Below are 21,914 nucleotides of genomic sequence, written 5' to 3'. Positions count from 1 at the left end.
CCAAACAATACATTTATGTTTTCATTAACACTGTCCGTTCCCCTGGGACCCTGGCTGACGTAGGCTACACAATGCAGTGACATCGAGCAAAGAATATTTCGTACCCACTTTGGGGACTCGTCCACTCGGGACGATGGTAGTGGCGTAGGACATGCACCACGCCTTGTTCGTCCTCCACCCCTACCTCCTCTGTAAAGAGATGTATTCTGACGAGAGCGCAGTCGGGAGCAATTGGTGACAGGCGGGAGGCTGTACTGCATGGTCTCACTGTAACGCGGTAACGCTGAGGTAGGTTGAAGTCGCTGACAGCGTGTGGAGAAAGAACAGCGAACCCTGGATTGCTTTATGGTGAAGGTAAGCACGGGATATATGCAGGCTACACTTTCTCCCGTAATGTTCAGTTTATTGTTTCTCAGGACTGAATTCACTGCGGGATAGAGATGTATTTCGCCGTCTTGAACGCTCTGTGAAATACTCTTCAATGCAGTGGCCGAAGTGACGGACAATTCTGGTGGTGTTTTGCGGTAACAGCATGGATCGACGTGCGTTGGACAGTAATTTTAAGAAGAGCCAGAACCTCTTGAACTGCCTTGTGTCCTGTGGGAATATGAGTACATTTCATACAGCACTATGTGCTGTCATGTACAATATATTTTGAAAAAAGTCTTAAGTGTAGCCCATTCCGCAGAGAGAGAGAGAGAGAGAGAGAGAGAGAGAGAGAGACGGGAGCTTTCAAGTCATGTGCCAAACGACCGCTGCTCATCCTTGCGCCACTGTAACATAACATAGCCTAATAAGGTTACCTACAGCCGAAAACGAACAGACAGTCCTTTTAATTACATGTGACATTGAATTTATCCACCGATGATGCCGGTGACTTTGCGCAACGCACCAGCATCTAGGTGCCATGTGTATAGTAGTCTGGTTGTGGTGTTACGTGTTACGGTCATTGATGCCAGTTGTGCGCTGTCCATATAGAAAGTTGTTGTTTAATTTCACGTCACACACATAGCATGTAGAGTATCACCTGCCTCACGCACGACTGCATTGTTTTCCGGTATGCATCCATCACGGACAGGTTCACAGCTGTTAGTCTATGCTTTTCGGATTAGACTCGTTTATGACTTCTTTCTCTTGACACCAAGGAATAAATATGCATGAACGTTATGAGTCACTGCCATGGAGTTGAGCAGAGGAGAGCAAATGTTCTTTAGTTTGCTCACCAACGATGGAAATATGGCCTAGCAAAAACACCAATAAATGCATTAAATAGTGCTGTAAGCTTTGATGGGGTGTCAGATGAGAATATAGGAATCTTTAGAAGTTGATAATTTACTTAGACATATCTATGTTTGTGATGCTATTTCATTTGTTCAGCACAGGCCAGATTTGGTTTCACTTGTGGTTTAATGCAGTTGGCTATATGTCTTTGGAAAAGAGGACTGCTCAATATTTTCAAAAATGTCTACATAGGCCCTCAGGGAAAATGCTGAGAGAGGCAGTATGATTACCCATACCTTAGAAAATACACACACACACACACACACACACACACACACACACACACACACACACACAAAGCACATGCAGCCTTAGCCTTGAACACATGGTCCTCAGCATCCCTCCAGGGTCTCCTGACGCTAAAGGTTAGGGTGGCAGAACTGACGGTGACCGACCTCCTCGGCCGTCTATTTCAGGTGGTCGGGGCCAAATCCCAGGCGACTGACCGCCAGGCCGAATACAAATCGCCTAGTAATTGTGACTGTTTATTCCCTTGTCTTTTTGGACACCCACCTGGAACCAGCGGAAATGATCTCTTTAGTAAAGCACATTCTGTAGCCTACCTGACACCGTTGCCTTGGTCAGGATCCTGTTCAGCGTTAGCCGGTTGTGCTGTTTCCATGCTAAGCTGCCTGTTGGCTTCACAGTTCATAGATAACCCAGGGAAGTTGACCTCTGTTGGAAAGTCTTATCTGGTCAGAGGCGGCTGTCATTGCTTAACAAGGGGTGTATTTTCAGGCACATTACCTTTGTCACGACCGCTGTGTATTTTGTCAGCTCTAGGGCCTTGTGAAATTCTTGACCAAAGTTTTACGCAAAGTTATGGTATGTACTTTTTTCCACCAGTGATTTAGCATCTCTCAAACCTTACTGAACAGAAGCCGTTGTATCATAGGAAGAAAGATTTTTGCAACCCCCCCCCCCCCCCTTGGCAGACTAACATTTGTTTTACAAGACAGTTTCTCACAAACAGATATTTGACTGAAATTCAAATGTTAAGACTCTTCGGACCGCCAGCCAGTTGGATGTGGATGAATAATTTGTGTCAGGTAATTAATATTTTATAAGCCGTGAGTCGGGTCACATTACAGGACCTCTGTCCTGTGCTTTAGGGAGAGAGCTGTGCAGTGTGCACGCCAAAGGAGACAAGCTGTGGAACTATGTTTTAAAGATTTGCTTTCAATGATTGATCAGCCTGTATCTTGGTTACACTGTCATTTGTGTGGGTGTTAGGCCAGGAAGCGTATGACCAAGTTGGAAGAGCCATCCAAAGTATCTGTTCTCACAGGAAGTGAGCGCCGTCTGACATCCAAAGTCATTTTAGATGCACAGGAGATATATTAAATTCTTTGTGTTATAGGTAGGGGATATCCCACAGCAATAATCAACAACCAAGCCTAATTTCCATTAAAGACATACTGTAATCACCAACAAATCCCCCATTGTGTGGCAAACATCATCACCAACAAGAGTCTTCAAGAGCACTTCACAGAGGTGATCAAGCAGGCAGTCACCTGGTTTTGATGGTGTTTCGTTGACTGTCTTGTGTCAGTTCTTATGTCCATGTAAGTGTGGACACAACCATAACTGTCATATTAGGAAATGAATAAATGAGCCAACGAGAACCTTCAGAAGGGGGTGGGAGAGTGGCTCTACTTGCGGGGATGGGAGAGTGGCTCTACTTGGCTGGGGACTAAATGTAAAGATGTAGTGAAGAAGCGCTATGGTGTCAGTGATCAGGTTGAAACTATAGGAGTCTGTTGGAGAGTGAGAGTTTTTTACAGTGTAATCCGGAGGCCTAGCACACTCTTTCAGGCACGCTGGGATCAGGATTTTGTGTCGACTTTGTGTCTGAAGTATTTACCGACACATCTGTGCTGTGTTTCCCTGTTCATTTATCTGGCAAGTGAGGTATGAAGCTTCAAAAGATGTTGCAGCTTTGCAGACTTAAGACCTAGAACTGTCAGTCTGATAGAGTGTACTGTAGTTTAAAATGGATGATGAATACACACACACGCACACGCACACGCACACGCACACACACAGACGTGCGCATACCCACTGACATGATCACTGATGTCTTGAGCTTTCCTTGTTCCATTTGTTTGGAACAAGCACATTTACTGTCTCCTGAACATAGTGAAGTGTTGTGAGTCTGGAGATATTCTCTGATTGAGAGGCGGTTTTTTTTTGCTGTGCTGAGCTGGGCATTTCTCACTCAGACACCAGAATAGTCCTTTCTACATTGTGTTGATGTTACCCCAAGTTGCCTGGCAACCTCATCTTTCTTCCCCACTTCACTCATTCACTCCCATTGGCCAGCCCTGTGTGTGTGTGTGTGTGTGTGTGTGTGTGTGTGTGTGTGTGTGTGTCACTGTTTTTAAGAGAGTGTGTGTGGGCAGCGAGTGGTGTGCCGTGTGTGTCTGTCAACAACATGCGTTTCAAGGTTCCGGGGCCACACAGTTCAAACCCACGCGCTAATGTATGTCAGTAAACAGAACACAGACAGATAGAGAGAGAGAAAGAGAGAGAGACAGACAGAGAGAGAGAGAGTGATAGAGGTGAAGGAGAGGGAGGGAGACTGCGTGGGCAATTTATGGTTCAATTTGTGGCTTGATGACAGTTTTTCTCTCTGTTCACCTCATGCAGGTTGCAGATTGCAGCAGCAGTAGCCCTGTTGGAAATGGGAGCACTGCCTCACTGGCTGAGGGCCAGTTAGTGTGTCTCCTCTGCCTCACGCTGTAGTTAGTCCACACAAAGCCAAAGATAACACAACGCACGCAGAGAATCAATCAGAAATCATTTGGTCCGTGGTAATTAGTTTATGGCCGCTCTGTGAGAACTGCACAATATTACAGCGAGGGGAGATGCAATAAACACTACAGCAGGAAGTGAGCTGGATTTTGATTGCTCAGGTGGAATAGTGTGCATGATGTGGCTGTATTGTGTGTGTGTGTGTGTGTGTGTGTGTGTGTGTGTGTGTGTGTGTGTGTCTGTCTGTAATGTATTAGTGTGTGTGTGTCTGTGCGTAGTATGTGTATGTGTGTGTGTGTGTGTGTTCGCATCTTTTGTGTGTGTGTGTGATGAATTGATTTCATCAATTGCAATTGTAAAATGTATTAGGACATTCTCCTTACTACACCATGTCATGTGAGCTGGGAATTTTCTGGGAAAGCTCTTGACTGGTTTGAATCTTTCAGTGTGTCTTGGTAAGGACAGGTATCAACCACAGGTGTGCCTCAGGGATTAGTATTAGGGCCCCTGCTTTTCTCTATTGACTCCACTTTATTAGGGGAGACCATTTGCTCCCATGGATTTGACTATTCACTGCTATGTGGACAACACTCAACTTTACCTATTTTTCCCACCTAAGAACTCTAGCGTTTTCCATTGGATTTCTGCATGCTTTAAGGATATTTCAGTCTGGATGAAAGATCAGCACCTTCAGCTTAATCTATCAAAAACTTAACTTTTGGTCTTTCCGCTCCTGTGATAGTTTTGAGGCTTTCAAGAGAGGTCTAAAGGCATGTCTGTTCAACATGTGCGTGTTATGGTTTGTATATTATAGAATTTGTTCATTTTCATTAGGCTATTGATTGAATTGACATTGTTGTTTATTATTGCTATTTGTTGTTATTTGTGTGTAGCTTTGGACGAAAACGTCTGCCAAATCTCAGAACCATAACCACCATAATCATAGTCCTAGATTGCAAGCAAACATCCAGAAGCATCCAGAAAAGATCATCTAGGAAAAGGTTTAATCCATGTATGGGAAACTCGCTGCTAAAATCAAATGTAACTTTTGTCAACATTTGTTGGTGTGTGAGCACATGTGTGAGCATGTGTGTGTTTCTACACAGTTCTGTGTGGGATGGGGGCATGGCATTCTTTAAATAGGCAGAGTTGGTGACATGGCTCACAGCTGAGATTCCGATTCCTCAGTGATGCCACCATGACCGCCTCTATTAGGCTGGCACTTGAAATGGCTGGATTATCACATCGCTGTTTTTAGATGTGGGCTAAGTGTCTGCATCCCCTGACAAAACTATCAGGCCCCGGGCACATAACTACCGAGGCTGATCAAAGTTTTGAATGATTATCAAGCATGCCAGTGTACCTACTGTGATTTTCCATTAAAATTAGGGTTCCTGGATTAAGTCCAGGATTTGCTTTGATAAATGTAAGAATATGTAATAGCAAATAGGTAAATCTCAAGTCTTCAAGAGAGGGAAATAGTCTTTCAATATCCAACAGTCCTGTAAGCGTACATCTAACGTGTATTTTGCTGGACTGGGCTTTTTCTCTGGCCTATCTGTAAGGGACCGGGTCTTACATCATCAAAGAAACCAGCACCAGTGACAGATGGGCTTCTTGATGAGTGTAAATCTGCCAGTTGTTCACTTCATTTCTGTGTTGATTTTAAAGACACCAAACTGAGCCACCCCAACCAACGGTGATTTCTGATCACATGGCCTCAAGAAAGAAGTGTTGTCCCTCCCCTTCATCGTTTCCCAATGTTTTTAGACGGATTAGACACACGCACAATACAGTTTGTTATGGTTGGCCCTCGTCACAGTTCACAAGCATAACATCTGTCATCCGTATCTGCTGTTCAAGATCAGCCTCCTTTAAAAATAAAGTCCTTGGTGGCCATGGAGACATCCCTGGAGATTCAAAAGCACATTCCTCTCAGCACGAGTGGCGATGTGAACGCGACCACTCAGGGCTCGGCAGTGGCCTGCTGAAACCACGCTGCGCTCTGGTGTTGGTGCTCACAAGGGCCACAGGTTGTGTTGTGCCCAGTCCTGCTCTGCCTGCCTATAAATCTCTCTCTCTATGTGTGTGTGTGTGTGTGTGTTTGTGTGTGTGTGTGTGTGTGTGTGTGTGTGTGTGTGTGTGTGTGTGTGTGTGTGTGTGTGTGTGTGTGTGTGTGTGTGTGTGTGTGTGTGTGTGTGTTTGTGTGTGTGTGTGTGTGTGTGTGTGTGTGTGTGTGTGTGTGTGTGTGTGTGTGTGTGTGTGTGTGTGTGTGTGTGTGTGTGTGTGTGTGTGTGTGTGTGTGTGTGTGTGAGGCCTGCTGGGTGGCAGGACTACAGTACGTGCCCACGTGTCACCAGGAGTCAGGCGAAGCTTCATCCTCCCTCCGTGCCCAAAGCGGGCACGATCACGTGCGGCTCAGGGCCAGGGATGTGTAAAGCAGTGCCAGTGTGTGTGTGTGTGTGTGTGTGTGTGTGTGTGTGTGTGTGTGTAAAGCAATGCCAGAGGTCCAGCTCACTGCACTCAGATCACAGCACAGTGGAGGCCGGGCAGACAGGCCCATGGCCAGGCCTCAACAAACAGGACTCCAGTGGAAAGGGCTCATCATGCTAGTCATTGTCATGAGGAGGAGCACTAATGCTCTCATTACATTTGAAGAGGTCAAATCACTGTTGAAGTTGGTAGTTGTGTTTTATTGTGGCCCTCTGCTTTGGCAAGACTGCCCATGAAGGGCCAGGCTAGTGTGGCTACTGGTCATTTAAATGTGTTTATAGGGGGACTGGACTGACCTGTGCTCTGCCTAGAGTTGAAGTCACTCATGAGATAGCTTTTGGTTTTTAAAATAGTCAAGGAGTAGTTGTTCTCCTTGAAGAGTTTTATTGTCAGCCTACACTATAGTGGAATCTCTGACACACACACACACATCACTTACATCTGAGATGCTACAACTGCTCGGAAATGTGAGTGTGTGAGCTCACATGTCTAATATGGCGGTTGAAAATGGCAAGGTTGCATACATTTCCTTTTATGCGGTGGTTGTTTAAAAATCAGAGTAGAGCTTCGGCTCAGGTCCAGAGCATCTGCCTGCACTGTTTACTCTAGAGGAGGGAGGAGGAGGAGGAGGAGGAGGAGGAGGAGGAGGAGGAGGAGGAGGAGGAGGAGGAGGAGGAGGAGGGGTCCCTTCAATTAAACGGGGTAAAGGGGGGAGCAGCTCCCGCTCTTCGGTGGAGGTTGCTCCTAGCCATGTTTGGAGCTGTTTGCCTTCATGCAGCCGCATTGCTGGCCTCTCTCTCTCTCTCTCTTGCTGTCTCTCTCTCTATATATCTCTCGCTGTCTCCCCTCCCCATCTGTTGACAAAGCACAAGTCAAAAGGAGTTACGTAACCCCCCCCCCCACACCCTCTCTCCCTCACACTCCCCTACCCTTCGCCGCTGGTACACAAGGCCTCATAATGAGTTTGTCTGTGTGTGTGTGTGTGTGTGTGTGTGTGTGTGTGTGTGTGGCTGTGTGTGTGTGTGTGTGTGTGTGTGTGTGTGTGGCTGTGGTGGCTGTCTAACAACTTTTTTTTTTAAAGAAACTGTAGCAGGTATCCCTTGGGATTCCTCTCTCCCCCTTTGCAAACGTCCTCACCACCGACATTTATTTATCTTGTCTCTATACGGGGGAGAGAGATGCGTTTATTTATCTTGTCTCTATACGTTGGAGAGAGATGCATTTATTTAACTTGTCTCTATACGGGGCAGAGAGATGCATTTATTTAACTTGTCTCTATACGGGGCAGAGAGATGCATTTATTTAGCTTGTCTCTATACGGTGCAGAGAGATGCATTTATTTAACTTGTCTCTATACGGGGAGAGAGATGCATTTATTTAACTTGTCTCTATACGGGGCAGAGAGATGCATTTATTTAACTTGTCTCTATACGGGGAGAGAGATGCATTTATTTAACTTGTCTCTATACGGGGGAGAGAGATGCATTTATTTAACTTGTCTTTATACGGGGGAGAGAGATGCATTTATTTAACTTGTCTCTATACGGGGCAGAGAGATGCATTTATTTAACTTGTCTCTATACGGGTGAGAGAGATGCATTTATTTAACTTGTCTCTATACGGGGCAGAGAGATGCATTTATTTAACTTGTCTCTATACGGGGCAGAGAGATGCATTAGGATGCTCCCGGTACACAGCATGGCAGCAATCTGAAAGATAGGGATAGGGATAGGGAGGGGGTGGGTGGGGGGGAGGGGAATGGGTGGGTGTGTTGGGGGGGGGGGCAGAGTTGTAGCTGAGTGCGTTGTACACTGGCGATGTCTACTCACACCTCGCTGTTAAGATATGGAAGCGGAATGTGCTTACTGGAGATAGAAACGTTTACACGCACGTCCTCCCAACACAAAATGTAGTCTGTGGGAGACCTGGGTTGTATACTGTACCTGTATGAAGAGGTCTGATGGCGGGTGTGAGAGGGTGCCAGTGATGGGATTTAGTGCAATAATGTGTACAGTATATGAAGAATGACAAGTGAGTACAGGCTTGTGCAGACTTGCAGCAATTGCCATGATACAATTTGAACTTAAGTTAACAAGCCGGTTTCTCCCGTACAAGGAGTAAGCAAAAGAACTCCACTGAATAGATCTTCATTGAAAAAAAGCTTTTTTAGTCTAGGATTAGGCTTAATTTGTGGACAGGGAACTGACCCAAAGTTACTTAAAAGCACAGTGTCGTTACTTAAAGCCCTCCCTCGTCCCAGGTGTGAGTGTGACGGTGGCTGGATCTCCTGTGAGAGCATCCAAGGAGCTGCTCAGTCAGTGCACACACACTCAGTCACATGGCTGCTGCGCCCGTGCTCACGTTTTCTTCCCATCCACGCTCTCTCTCTCTCCCTCTCTCTCTCTCTCTCCCTCTCTCTCTCCCTCCCTCTCTCTCCCTCTCTCCCTCTCCCTCTATCTCTCTCTCTCCCTCTCACCCTCCCTCTCTCTCCCTCTCTCTCTCTCTCCCTCTCTCTCTCCCTCTCTCCCTCCCTCTCTCTCCCTCTCCCTCTATCTCTCTCTCTCCCTCTCACCCTCCCTCTCTCTCCCTCTCTCTCTCTCTCCCTCTCTCTCTCCCTCTCTCCCTCCCTCTCTCTCCCTCTCTCTCCCTCTCCCTCTATCTCTCTCTCTCTCCCTCTCACCCTCCCTCTCTCTCTCTCTCCCTCTCACCCTCCCTCTCCCTCTCTCTCCCTCTCTTTCTCCTCCTGTCTCCCGCCTGCTTGCACTCTCACTCGCTGGCCTGTTGTCTCTCTCAGAGCCCGGTGTCCTTGCTCTTTTAGGCTGAAGAGAGGTTGAGAGAAAGAGAGATAGAGAGAGGGAGAGAGGGAGGGAGGGAGGGAGAGAAACAGAGAGGGAGATAGAGAGAAAGAGAGACAGAGCAGGCACAGATGTCTAGATTCTTCTTGCTGGCACAGAGGACTCTAACAGATATTCTTAGGTGGTTATAATCCCAAAAGGTGATCCGCTCGTGTCGCTGTCGATGTGGTGTGGACAAGAGTGTCCAGATGCTGTCAGGCACCCGGTCAAACGTGCACCCCTCTGCGTCTCACGCTTAAGACGGGGGGCATTTTCGGACGCTGTTCACAAAGGTGTTTATCCCGGTGAGAAGCACACAGACAGTAAACACCTGGACATCCCTGACAGTGACCAATGGCCCCCTGGTTATTATTACATCATTAGGAAGGGGTTTAGAATGTGGCACGGGGGTGCAGCTTCATTCCATGGCCATGTGAAGTCTCCCCGGCCCCGTGTGATTGACGTAACTGCACCTTGTTCAAGTGCTCGCCAACAGCCGTCTCCAGAGCGGACTGCCAGACTCTCGCTAATCTCATCCTGCTTTTTTTACATCGATGAGACGGTCAGAAATGGTTTTGCAACATGCTTCGTTCAGCTCCAGAATGCAATCCTGCAAACACATCGTCGTTCTCTGTAATGCAGCTAAGGTGATGATTGGGTAGTGATCAATGTGCTTAGACTAAGCCTTGCGTTGTCTACAACACCCTCCACAACTCACATGCTGTAGGTCTCCTTATGCCACCCAGCTTGTGGTCGAAAACTAAAATCTCCAGACTCTCTCTGGCTAAACCAGACAGCCGTCATGCAGCGTCCTCAAATAGCCGTCTCGTTGCCAGACGGGCCAGAGTGACCAGGCAGGCCGGCGGGGTGACGCTGATTCGTCCCGGTGCTGTAGAGTGGGTGGCACATTCCCAGGTGGCAGGCGTTGACAGGCACGTCCAGGGACGCCTGCGGGAAAGAGCCGCCAGACCAGCCAGTGTGGTCTGGTCAAGGTCGCTTCCCTGGGAGGGGGGGGAGAGGAGGGGAGGTGGGTGGGAGTGGGGAGGAGGGGATGTGGGAGGAGGGGTTGTTAAAGGATGGTGTGTGTGTGTGTGTGTGTGTGTGTGTGTGTGGGGATGGGGGGGGGGGGGGTCCCCACACTTCTCCTCCCTTTGTGATATGGAGAGAATTTAAAGAGCGTCTAAGCAGATCTCTCCTTGTGTTTATATGGGGGGGGGTGTCTGTTTTGTCGAGCACTGTGGAGCCTGTGGAGTTGGAGTCTGGACAGGGCTGACAGGTAAGGCTGTGTTCTGGGGCTGAATGGTTTGCAAGCTCGACTTTTCAAAGACTCCTAAGCTTTTGAATGAATTTCTTTTCTGTCAGTGCATTATGAAAGCAGTTCTTGAGAAATGTACTTTAGTGCAGTTTCAATGGCACCTTTTACTGTATGTGGCTTCCGATGTCTCAAAGCTGTGTGACAATAGGCAAGCGTTGACTGTGACTTCTGACGGGCAAACGGCTCCCGTGAAAAGCAGTCTTTCTGTTTGTCTTCTGTCACACGGCCATTAGCATACACTAGCTGTTGCACAACAACGCCAGCATTGTCTGGCCGAGCATATAGGCTACCATATTTGACGTTGTGTGAGGACGGAGCAGAGGGCAGCTGGAAAGTTTCTATTGATTTTTCGGCTCCACATGGCCTCGTGTGTTTACATTGCGGTGACAGAGATGAACGTCAGTCCGGTGGCTCAACTTTGCACTGAGAGCCTTTGGGGGGGCCTCTGCACCCGCGTCTGTCCTGTAGCGGCAGTAACAGACAAAACAGAGAGAAGCCATTCAGGTTCTCGGCCCTGTTTCAACAGGAGTTGTCAGACTTTTTGATTCTGTGCTTGGCAGTCATTCTTTGGCATGAGCGCAGCGTTTGTTTATCTGTTGTCAGGACACTATGCCCCCCCCTATGTGCGTTTTGGATGTGTGTGTGTGTGTGTGTATGTGTTTGAGTACAGAATAGCCAGGGGCCTTGTCAATGTCAGTGACAGGAAGCCTGGTTGCTAGGCAGCTGTCTGGGAGGAAGCTAATGAGCTAATGGGCTAAGTGATTCTACTCATCAGGAATCTGATAGAACTCTCTGCTTATCTAAACACACAGCCAAGCTAGTTTTACTGACACTCAAGCTGAACTTTGGATCTGGAACTAGATCCAACCTCTCGTCCCTTTAGAATTGCTATCAGCAGACGTTATTTTTTCAAATTAACCACCAGTCAACTGAAGGTATGTACTGTACATAATGTCATAAGTTCTTTACTCTTTTTTTTTATATGAATTTAGGACTATAATGATAACAAATGTTCTAATCAGTCAAATCTGATTAAATCTTTAACATTTAAATCAAACAAATAATGGTTTGGAAATGAACTGATAACTGAAATCTCGTGCCTTTTTATCTATGGGAATACTTTTGCTGAAATGTTACTAAACATGTCATGTTAAGAGACTGAGCTTTGGCTGGTTGATGTGATAACACTTTGTCAGGGGTTAATGTTTACTTGGGACTGTATAGCTCAGGCACAGATTAACACGGGCTCCAATGCCTTACTCTACAGCATATGCTTCCTCATTTGGCCCACCTTACCACATGCCAAGTCATTTGAAAAGGCATCTAAGAGGATGATTCATCACCTGTAAGAAGTTTGACCTCTGACCTCTGAATTGCTTGATAGTCTGTGCCATCTCCATGGTGCTGTCATCAGATTTCCCTCAAGTTAGTCAGAGGTCCCCAAGTGAGTTGACTCTTCGCCTCTGTCAGTTTATAGAAGGTGCCAACAAGTCCCTTGCTGGCAGCCGCCCTATTTAAAACATGTCAATCAGCCTCTCAAACAAGCACTGTTCTCTACAAGAACTGTGCTTGAGAACTTGGCTTGTTCTGTTGAGAACATGTGGTTCTTGCCAGAGCACATAGAAAGGAGGGGAAAAAAGCAAGTGATTCGTTTGGGGTCTTTTGCTGTGAGAGAGTTGACCCCTGACAGGGGGAGGTCAAGAGGGGAATCTGTTTTGTTTAGAGCGAGGGGAGCACACAGGAAATACGAGTTGGGTTACTTCATCATTTCACTTATAGTACAGTCCAGGCCTTGTGTCCATTGTGTAATGACACGGCTATTTCAGGAATGCACTCTCATAATCTTACCTCCCCTCTGGTCTTCAAGGAAGCTTTCATCACGCCAACACATGCCTTGTTCACGTACGATAAGGTGTCACACAAACTCAAAGATAGGAGGGATTGTATAAATAGTCGTCTTGACGAGGGGGTTCAAAACAGAGACGTCCTTGAGTGTCTGTCATGTTCTTTGCCAAGGTCGTGGAAAAAAAGGACACAAGAGATGTTTGCTTGGACACCTTGATGGATGAGTGGACTAAGATAGGAGAAAGGGCCTTCCACAAGAAACATGATGCCGAAGTTTATCCAGTCAAGTTGTAGACCGCAGTACTGAGTATATGGCTAAATGGAAATTAATTGTGTTTACACAGATCATTTAGATTAATAACGAAATGTAATACGTATAATACTGCATACGTGTACGGTATACCGTTACATGGCATTACATAGCACACATGCCTTACTGTGTTCAGACTATGGATGATTATTTGTTTTTTTAATATTCTTCTCAGGTGACTCTTTATGTATACTCATGTGACTTATTCTAACCCAGTACTATTAATGAGAGGGCCAAATGATGAATCTCTTCCTCTGTTTCTCAGCGCCTTTATTGTAAATAGTGCTGAGACACTTTTGGCCGGTTTAGTTTACTTTCCCTTTTTAGTGGCGCACGGTCCAGCCATGCCTGGTGCTGTGCTCTGTTTGTGTCATGATTGGCTAAATGAGGATATGCAGCAGCACTTTCCCTCTCCTCTGTAGCGCTCTTTGGGCCCGAGCTGGCAAGCTCCACTGATGCGCTACAGATTAGCAGATGTTTCTCTCTCTCTCTCACTCTCTCTCGCCTTCCTTCTTTTCCCTCTCATCCCCTTTGTCTCTCTCTCTCTCTCCTTCCTTCTTTTCCCTCATCCTCTTTGTCACTCTCTCTGTCTTTCTCTCTCTCTCTCTCTCTCACACACACACACACACACACACACACACACACACACACACACACACACACACACACACACACACACACGTGTGCTGTTTCTCACTGTCCCTGTGCTGCCCATCAGGTTAGTGCTCTGGCGTGCATCAGACTCAATTACTTACAGTAATACTCCGCAGCACGCATCTCCTTTGCCTCCTCAGTGATGGGATTCAGCGTCGCCGCGGATACAGAAGAGAATCAATTTGACAAATATGGGCATCTGTGTGGAACCGTCCCATACAGTATTTATACCAGCTGCTGAAAATAACCCCAGAAGAATCATAAGCCGCTGAAGAATGTGGAGTCCTTTCTGTCTATTCACAAGCAGCCATTGTTGCTTTTAAAAGCAGATAAAGTGGAGGTGTTGTTAACTGTAGCCGTGGAATCTTTGGTTGGAATGGTTTTATAGAATAGGAACACACACAGGCACGCACGCATGTACGCACACACACACACACACACACACATACTGTACACACACACACACACACACACACACAAGTACACACACACGCACTCACACACACAAGCCGATCCCTACTGTCCCTACTGTTTTGCGGTGTGCCTCTCTTCTTGATTTTGGAAGGTAGTCTTAGTCACATCACATGGTGCAGATACATGGATAACCGGACTAGGGAATGATCCCACAGGGCCTACACACACACACACACACACACACACACACACACTTAGGAAGGAGGGTGCATATTTGCCTATGTATACACACAGACACTTTTGTGTGCGTGTAGTGTACATATGGAAATATGCAACATTTCTCCAGTAAAATGTGCTTTCAGTCAGTAGACACATCCCTATTGCATGTATTCCAAAGGGATTTTGCAGGATTTTGTCCGTATTCTGATCTCATATTAATTTAAATATTTACAGTAATATGACGTGAAGCTCTTGATTCTTATCTTACACTATTGAAGACACCACCTTGGGAGTAGAACACCTCCTCACATGTGAGCATCATTTATCTGCGTGGGAGTTATTTTGCATATCCTGATGTGATACACATGACATGTCAGTGCAGTTGAACTCAAACATTCTCGTTCTATAACTTCAGAAAAAAACTGAATTGCATGGTGTTTCTGGTGTAAACAAATGTATGGTTTCAGGTTTGTTTTGCTCAGTGTGGTTAAGAGTTTTCACTGAAACCTAGAAATCTAACCACTGAAAATGCTAAAACTTCAGAAACACCAGCAACGGCCCTGCTGACACTGATGAAGGGCTGGCTAGCTACAGTATGCTAACTCATGACTTTTGGCCATGTCGCGCTGCGAAAGCTCTTTTCTGAGCCAGACCACAGAACTGCATAGTGCATAGCTAGACAACAGTGTGTCTGTCCTCAACCAGACCATATACTAGTGAACTGACCAGTTGGTGGTGATGGGATTTGTTTTGCCCACAAAGGTTGCTTTGTTGATGATTTTGTTTATTATGGTAAATAGGCTTGGTTGGCCTGAAAGCCCCCACCTACAGCACTTGGAATGTAACACCTTCCCCTGTGTGTATACAGTACCTGAAGTTGATCTAAATACTACATTTTTTGGAGATGTTACCAGTTAGCTGCTTCAAAAAGTATCAAATTGTCTCTTTAATTTGATATAGCATACTGCACTTACTCTCCACTTACAGTTATGGCAGGGAGCGACAATAAAAAAAAAAGATTTACAACAGCAGAGAAAGTTTCACTTAGCCATGTACCACTTCATTTTGATTATCGTCTCATCACATCCGTCTGTAGGAACCATCTGGTGCTCCAGTTTATACATATCAGGCTGTGTGCTTGGCTCGTGCACGCCGCACGGCCATTTAAATGTTTAGGGTGCTGCTGAATTGAGTGCAGTGGACTTTTATTGAAAGCCATATCTAACAGTCCCACAGTGTGGTGTTGTGTGGTGTGGTGTTGTGTGTGAGTGTGAGTGTGAGCGTAGTGGGGGGAGGGTGCTGAATGGAGCTCTGCCGGGCTCTGGCTCGCCTCTCCTCTCCTCGGCACGGTCCCTCGCTGCTCACAAGTGGCTGGCCGTTTGTATCCAGTTTCAGTGTGAAACAGAAGCAGTGACGTGATACTGTCTTCATTAGCGGGATGCGGAGGTCGTCATCTCGCTTATGTTATGTATGACTGCGTTCACGCCTCGCATGTTAAAATGATTGTCCTGTAACCTTATAGTCTTTAATAGACTCGTTGCAGAAAGTTCACCGCATATCTGGGTCAAAGTTCAGCACCAGTGTTTGCTTTTGTCTGCATCAACCCCTTTCATTAAAGTTGTTTAGATACTTTATTTACCATATCATGCAGCAGAGTTTTTTCTTGTCCCTGTTACTCATGGGCCCTCTCAGAATGTTTAACACTCTGTAAAGTGCCATGAGACATTGTGTAATGTTTTGGTGCTTTATAAGTGAAATTATATTGAAATTGAAATAACTTTATGGACTAAAATGCACCTTTTTTAATGTAATTTTATATCATTGAAGGTACCGTATCACTCAATCTCTACTCATTTTCTGTTTCTCTCCTCTTCCATCCCCCCCTCCTCCTCTCCTCCTCTCCTCGTCTTCTCACTCGTTCATGTGTGAGTGTGTGTGGACAAGCTGTGCATTTTTAATCACACTCTGTGGTGGAAGTGTGGCCAAGAATAACAAAGCCCAGTGGAGATGGATTAGCAGACGACCTCCTGTCAGTGCTGTCATAACTCCAGTCTCTCCCCTCTCTCTCTGTCTCTGTCTGTTCCAGGGGTCCCCTGCAGAGGGCGCTAACAGTTGTCAAGGTGTTCACAGTAAGTGTGCTGCTCATGTGTCCTTAGAATACTTCATGCTCAGTTTGATATACAGTATGTATGTAAGCTGCTTCTTTGTGTTACGCAGTCTTTTGTGTGTTAGTGTGGGAATTCTCTCTCTCTCTCTCTCTCTCTCTCTCTCTCTCTGTCTCCCTCTCTCTCTCTCTCTTTCTCTCTCTCTCTCTGTAGGTTGCGCATGCACGCACGCACGCACGCACGCACGCACGCACGCACGCACGCAGACACACACACACACACACACACAGACGCATGCAAACACACACACACACACACACACACACACACACACACACACACACACACACACACAGAGACTGTTCTGCTGACTCGCCCCAATCTAAAAGTGGGATACAGTATGTATTGAGTCCCACACTAGTGGCCATTTCTCTAGATGAGGTGCTGATGTGGACGGCAGCCCAAAGGATGCTACTCTATTGTCCTGCTGTCCTGTCCTGCAGGAGACACTGACCCCACTGTCCTCGGCCTCTTTGTCTTTGTCCTATCAGCACGACCCCTGTCTCTATTTATCTCTCTCTCTCACACACACACACACACACACACACTAGTTCTCTTCCTTCCTTGTCACCATCTGTCTTGCGTGCCACACATCAGTGTCCTCTGTGTGCTGGCCGGCCGCGTCCTCTCCGTTCGCTCTCTCTGCCCGTCTCCATCTCCCCCGGGGCCGGCCGCCGCGTCGTCTTCGCTGTTCCGCAGAGGCTCTCTCACCGGCCGCGAGTGACCAGTGACGAGTGACCCTCACAGTCCCAGCAGAACGCAGCGCTCTTTTAATAGCACTGTGCAAATGCATCTGTATGCTCTGAGCAGATCATCTCTAGCGGCTGCTAAAACTCTCCTGCTCGCTGATTCAGTGGCTCTCATGGGCTTCTCTATTGTCATTGGTCATACTGTACATTTAGTCTCTTCCTAGTGCAGGATTTCATTTGCTTTCTTTAACTTTACGTTTTCAATTTGCTACAAGCACAGCGGAGCAGTGAATACGCTGCTGTAGTGAATGTGCCTAATAGAGCCAAACCTTCAAACCAGCTACTGTATAGCTCCAGGGCTGCGGTATTTACTGCAGGTTTGTGATTAGGGTAAATTACCTTTTAGTGCCAGTGAAAGACCATTTGCTTTTACAAATCAATGAGATAGCACAAAAATCAAGGTAGCACAAGAACCCCTCCCCCCCAACACATCCATGTGCGCACACACACACACACACACACACACACACACACACATACACACACACACTTACACTCACACACACACACACACACACACACACACACACACACACACAAACACTCGACCCCCCTGAAGGGAAATGCATAATTGAAAAGATGGTGATAGTCACTGAATACATAATGCAGCTGTCACCAAATTCTGACGCTACTGTGCTACTTGTAGCGAAAGTTAAACACATGCACAGCAGCTTTTATCTTGCCTGGACAATGGGGAGTTTATGTGATGGTAATTGCTGTTGAGTGTACTGTATGTAGCCAGGCGAGTATGATAATGTTGCCCGTAAAGTAAGCACACACACCTCAATCACTCAGAGCCTCAGAACCTGCTCAGGTAGCTGGCCTCACCCAAGGCGTGGTGTGGTAGCGCTACACACCCAGCTGACTGTGACATTTGTTTTCTGCTCGGCCAGCTCTCTGGGTAAACGCTCAGTGTTTGTCTGTGTGTGTGTGTGTGTGTGTGTTTGTGTGTGTGTCCTCTCCGGCAGCCGGTCCAGTCAAGTCCAGGCCACGTACGGTGTCTGCGGTGCGAGTGACCCCCGTGTCCAGCATGAAGAGCTGCCCAGAGCTAGTGCCGTCAGGTGAGGTCTGCTGACGCCCTTTCTCTCTCTCCTCCCGTAACGTGAGGTGAGGTCTGCGGACACCCTTTCTCTCTCTCCTCCCTTAACGTGAGTGCTCCCTCTCCACACTAATGAGCTAGCTCATGTACTGTAGTCACCGAGATTCCCCCAGTCCACCTCTTCACTACCCTCTTAGCTTTATGGTTATGGGTATGGTTATGGTATTGAGATGGCACTTTTATCTAGAGCATGGTGTGTATCTGGTGAAGGTTTGCATGTGTTGATTGAGAAGGTGTTGTTGATTGGGGCAGTGTAATATGATGATGGCTGTGTATTATTATTGGTGATGTGATGCAGGCAATTTGGCAATGCAATTATAATGATGTCATTATTATTATTATTATGGAGCATGAAGCAGCTATAGTTTGAAGTAGATCAGACATTTGTTTGGCAAGGTTTAGTGTTCAGATACAAGCTCTTGTGTTCAGGAGTCTTGCAAATGAAAGCCTCAGTACATATTGTAGTAGACATTCAAGCTCTGGACCCATTCAGTCATTCTGGCATTCATGCTAAAGTCACAGATTGCTGTTGGTGGTTTAAGCACCATGCAGTCATTATTCTCCTCATAGCCTACATATTTCATTGATCAGTACAGTGTCCCACGGATATGAGGTGTGGCTATTAAATCATGAGACTGTCATCATGAGTATGTACAGTACCAGTTATACGAGTATCATGAGCATTAGTGTGCGTAGTACACAGCCACACATCATACTGTACCCAGATGGAACTGGGGTGGGGTTACAATAAAGTATGCCTCTTTACAGGATACATTCATTGACATTAATTAGTTGATAGTTGAATTGCAAATCCCTTTCTTTAATTAGAGGACCGTAATAATGAGTAATAATAAAATGATCAGGATGGTGATACTGTATGTCTGTGGTCTTTTCTATTCATAGCAAATGTTGAAATGGAAGCACAGCACCATCATGTCATTGGATGTGATGCCCTCTATGTGTGTATCGTTGCATTTTGACATGTGCCTGTACTGTAAGTCAATGGAAATGCTCAGGCTAATTGAAATGTGCCTGTACTGTAAGCCAATGGAAATGCTCAGGCTAATTGAAATGTGTCTGTACTGTAAGTCAATGGAAATGCTCAGGCTAATTGAAATGTGCCTGTACTGTAAGTCAATGGAAATGCTCAGGCTAATTGAAATGTGTCTGTACTGTAAGTCAATGGAAATGCTCAGGCTAATTGAAATGTGTCTGTACTGTAAGTCAATGGAAATGCTCAGGCTAATTGAAATGTGCCTGTACTGTAAGTCAATGGAAATGCTCAGGCTAATTGAAATGTGTCTGTACTGTAAGTCAATGGAAATGCTCAGGCTAATTGAAACGGCTGCATAGTGCTCTCCTGGTGATTTCTTCTGCCAGATAGCAATACAGGAATCCTCAGGCTGGCCTCTGCCACGTCAGGCACACAGCACAGTAAATGATGAACCCAGAAACGGAACTCTTTATTGACATTCCTCCCTCACATGTCTGTTTGTCTTTCTCTCTGTGTGTGTGTGTATGTGTGTGTGTGTGTGTGTGTGTGTGTGTGTGTGTGTATGTGTATGTGTGTGTGTGTGTGTGTGTGTGTGTGTGTGTGTGTGTGTGTGTGTGTGTGTGTGTGTGTGTGTGTGTGTGTGTGTGTGTGTGTGTGTGTGTGTGTGTGTGTGTGTGTGTGTGTGTGTGTGTGTGTGTGTGTGTGTGTGTGTTTGTCCGTCGGTGGGCGCGTCGGACTGGCAGAGCTAGACCCCACCCGCGTGTGCAAAGGCAAAGGGGCCGTCACGCTCCGTGCCACTCTCGTCCAGATCAGCGACGACGACTCCGTGGGCCAGGAGCCCGCTGGGGACCGTGCCAACAGTGAGTAGCTGCTCTTATTATGGGGTGCACTGCCCTGCGAGAGATCAATTAGCCCATTTAATGCAGCCAGAGGCTAATCGTCTAATAGTGCTGTTGTGTTCATAGAGATGATGAGGGGGATAATGAATAGATTTAAAAGGCCATAAATAATTATGACATTGTTTGCATTAATAGACGTCTTTGAAAAACTTGGCCAGTTTGGCACATGATTTAATACATGGCCAGTATGAGGTTATCTAATGTATATAATGCATATGATGCTGTATATAATGTCTGTAGAGCTGAGGACGTATCTAATGTGTTTTATGTGGGGTGTGTTTGTGCGGAACAGTAGCTGTAGATCATATCAAGTAGCCGGGGAGCCATTGGAGGCTGTTTGGGGCTGAAATGTAGCCGCTCTGAGATGTGTATCTGTTCCCGAGGAGGAATTTGCAAGCCTCCCGAGATCTCTCTGGTGGTAAATCTGAAATAGGGAGGATGTGAGCAATAAAACTTTCTTTCCGGGTCTTACAAAAAAAAGGAGGAAAGCAGCTCTCACCTCATCCGATTGTGAAGTGCATTTTGGAGTGTGTTTAGCTATCAAACAATGAAAAAAAAAGCCCAGCGTCCAAACAGCTATGTTTTCCAGTGTTTTGCGTTGCCTGGCATAACTCACTGCATAACACATGGACTCAGTCATATTTCCAGAGTGCCTGTCAAAGACCCCCCTTGTCCCCGAAACACCCACTCGGAGCGCTGGAACTGCGGGCCCCCTGAGTTGCGGACCCGTTTTTTTTTGTTGCGCTCGGAACATTAGAGCCGGAATGGCCGACGGCCAAGACCCTGTGGGGAGATGCTTTAATTGTTGTTGTGCCCGAGGAGAAAGGCCAGTGGAACAACAGCCCCTTACAGTGGGCCTGAATGGGAGCCTTGTTCTGGATACAGAGTTCACAGATTGTGAGAGAATCTTTTTTTTTTTTCTCCCTTTTTTTCTCAACCCCCCCCCCCCCACACACCCCAAACACCTCCTCCCGCAAAGGGAAATTAGCATTTTCTCCATCTCAGATGGTTTATGGGAAGTATTTGGCCGCTGGCACGAGTTGATAGGCGATTCGTTTTAATTGAGGATGAATTGTTTTCCCTCCGTCCCCTGCCCTGGGTGAGGTTGCCTGTAGCCTGTGAAAGCGAGCCAGTGCTCTGCCAAGTGAAGGTGCTTTTATTGTCCCTGTTCAGTCCCCCTTGATTTGTGGTGGGACCCGTGCGGCTTGTGAATGCTCCGCCGGACTCTAAAGCGGTCACTCTTGGCTCCGCTACAGGTGGCTGGCTCGGCGAAGTCAACGGCGACGCCTCAGGAACCGGATTGGCAGAGGAAGGAATCTACAGATTGGTGTCCGATCCACCCCTACTGAACGACATCGCGCCACACCAGGTATGACACACCCCTCAGGTCTTGCTCCTCCGCTCCTCGTGTCAGTGTGTCCACTCGCTGTGTCCACTCGCTGGCCCGTCAGGCCGGTCAGACTCAAACAGCATTACGGAGGAAGAGCAGTGACTCTGCAAGTCATGTCTTGAATTCATAACAACTGTTTTCAGACCAGCCATGGGTAAGAATGTAAAATGCTGTGTTTCGGTGGTATTTTATCTCTCCTTAAACATGCTTTTATTGCTTTGGTTAGACCCTGGATTCATTGTATGACTATATTGATTTAATATTAAGATTCACTAATGCAATTTCCCTGAGTATTTTACATTGAAATGAAATATTGTTTCTCCAGCAGCTCCTCCATTTACCAGTATATTCAAAGGGCACTGTCATATTACAGTATTATAAAAAGAACGATCTGTCACTAAAACAAGCTGAGTACCATAAAAAAACAAATAGGTTTAACAGCATTCAAAACAGTGTCCGACTCAACAGAGTACAAGATAAAGGGCTTTTTTTTCAGTGC

General features: G+C 46.5%; 1 protein-coding gene across 1 annotated transcript in view; it reads left to right on the top strand.

Moving 5' to 3' along the window:
- Positions 1 to 238: 238 nt before the first annotated feature.
- Positions 239 to 21,914, top strand: part of LOC134064489 (sorbin and SH3 domain-containing protein 1) — a 69,458-nt gene continuing 47,782 nt past the window's right edge. Inside the window, exons 1-5 of the mRNA XM_062520415.1 lie at positions 239 to 354; positions 16,206 to 16,248; positions 18,002 to 18,094; positions 19,870 to 19,986; positions 21,282 to 21,394. Coding sequence (XP_062376399.1) covers positions 346 to 354; positions 16,206 to 16,248; positions 18,002 to 18,094; positions 19,870 to 19,986; positions 21,282 to 21,394 — 375 coding nt within the window. The 5' untranslated portion in view covers positions 239 to 345. The remainder of the gene's footprint in view (positions 355 to 16,205; positions 16,249 to 18,001; positions 18,095 to 19,869; positions 19,987 to 21,281; positions 21,395 to 21,914) is intronic.

This window comes from Sardina pilchardus, chromosome 18, assembly GCF_963854185.1.
Source record: "Sardina pilchardus chromosome 18, fSarPil1.1, whole genome shotgun sequence".
NCBI classification, from domain to species: domain Eukaryota; kingdom Metazoa; phylum Chordata; class Actinopteri; order Clupeiformes; family Clupeidae; genus Sardina; species Sardina pilchardus.
This window is presented reverse-complemented; position numbering and strand designations above follow the sequence as displayed.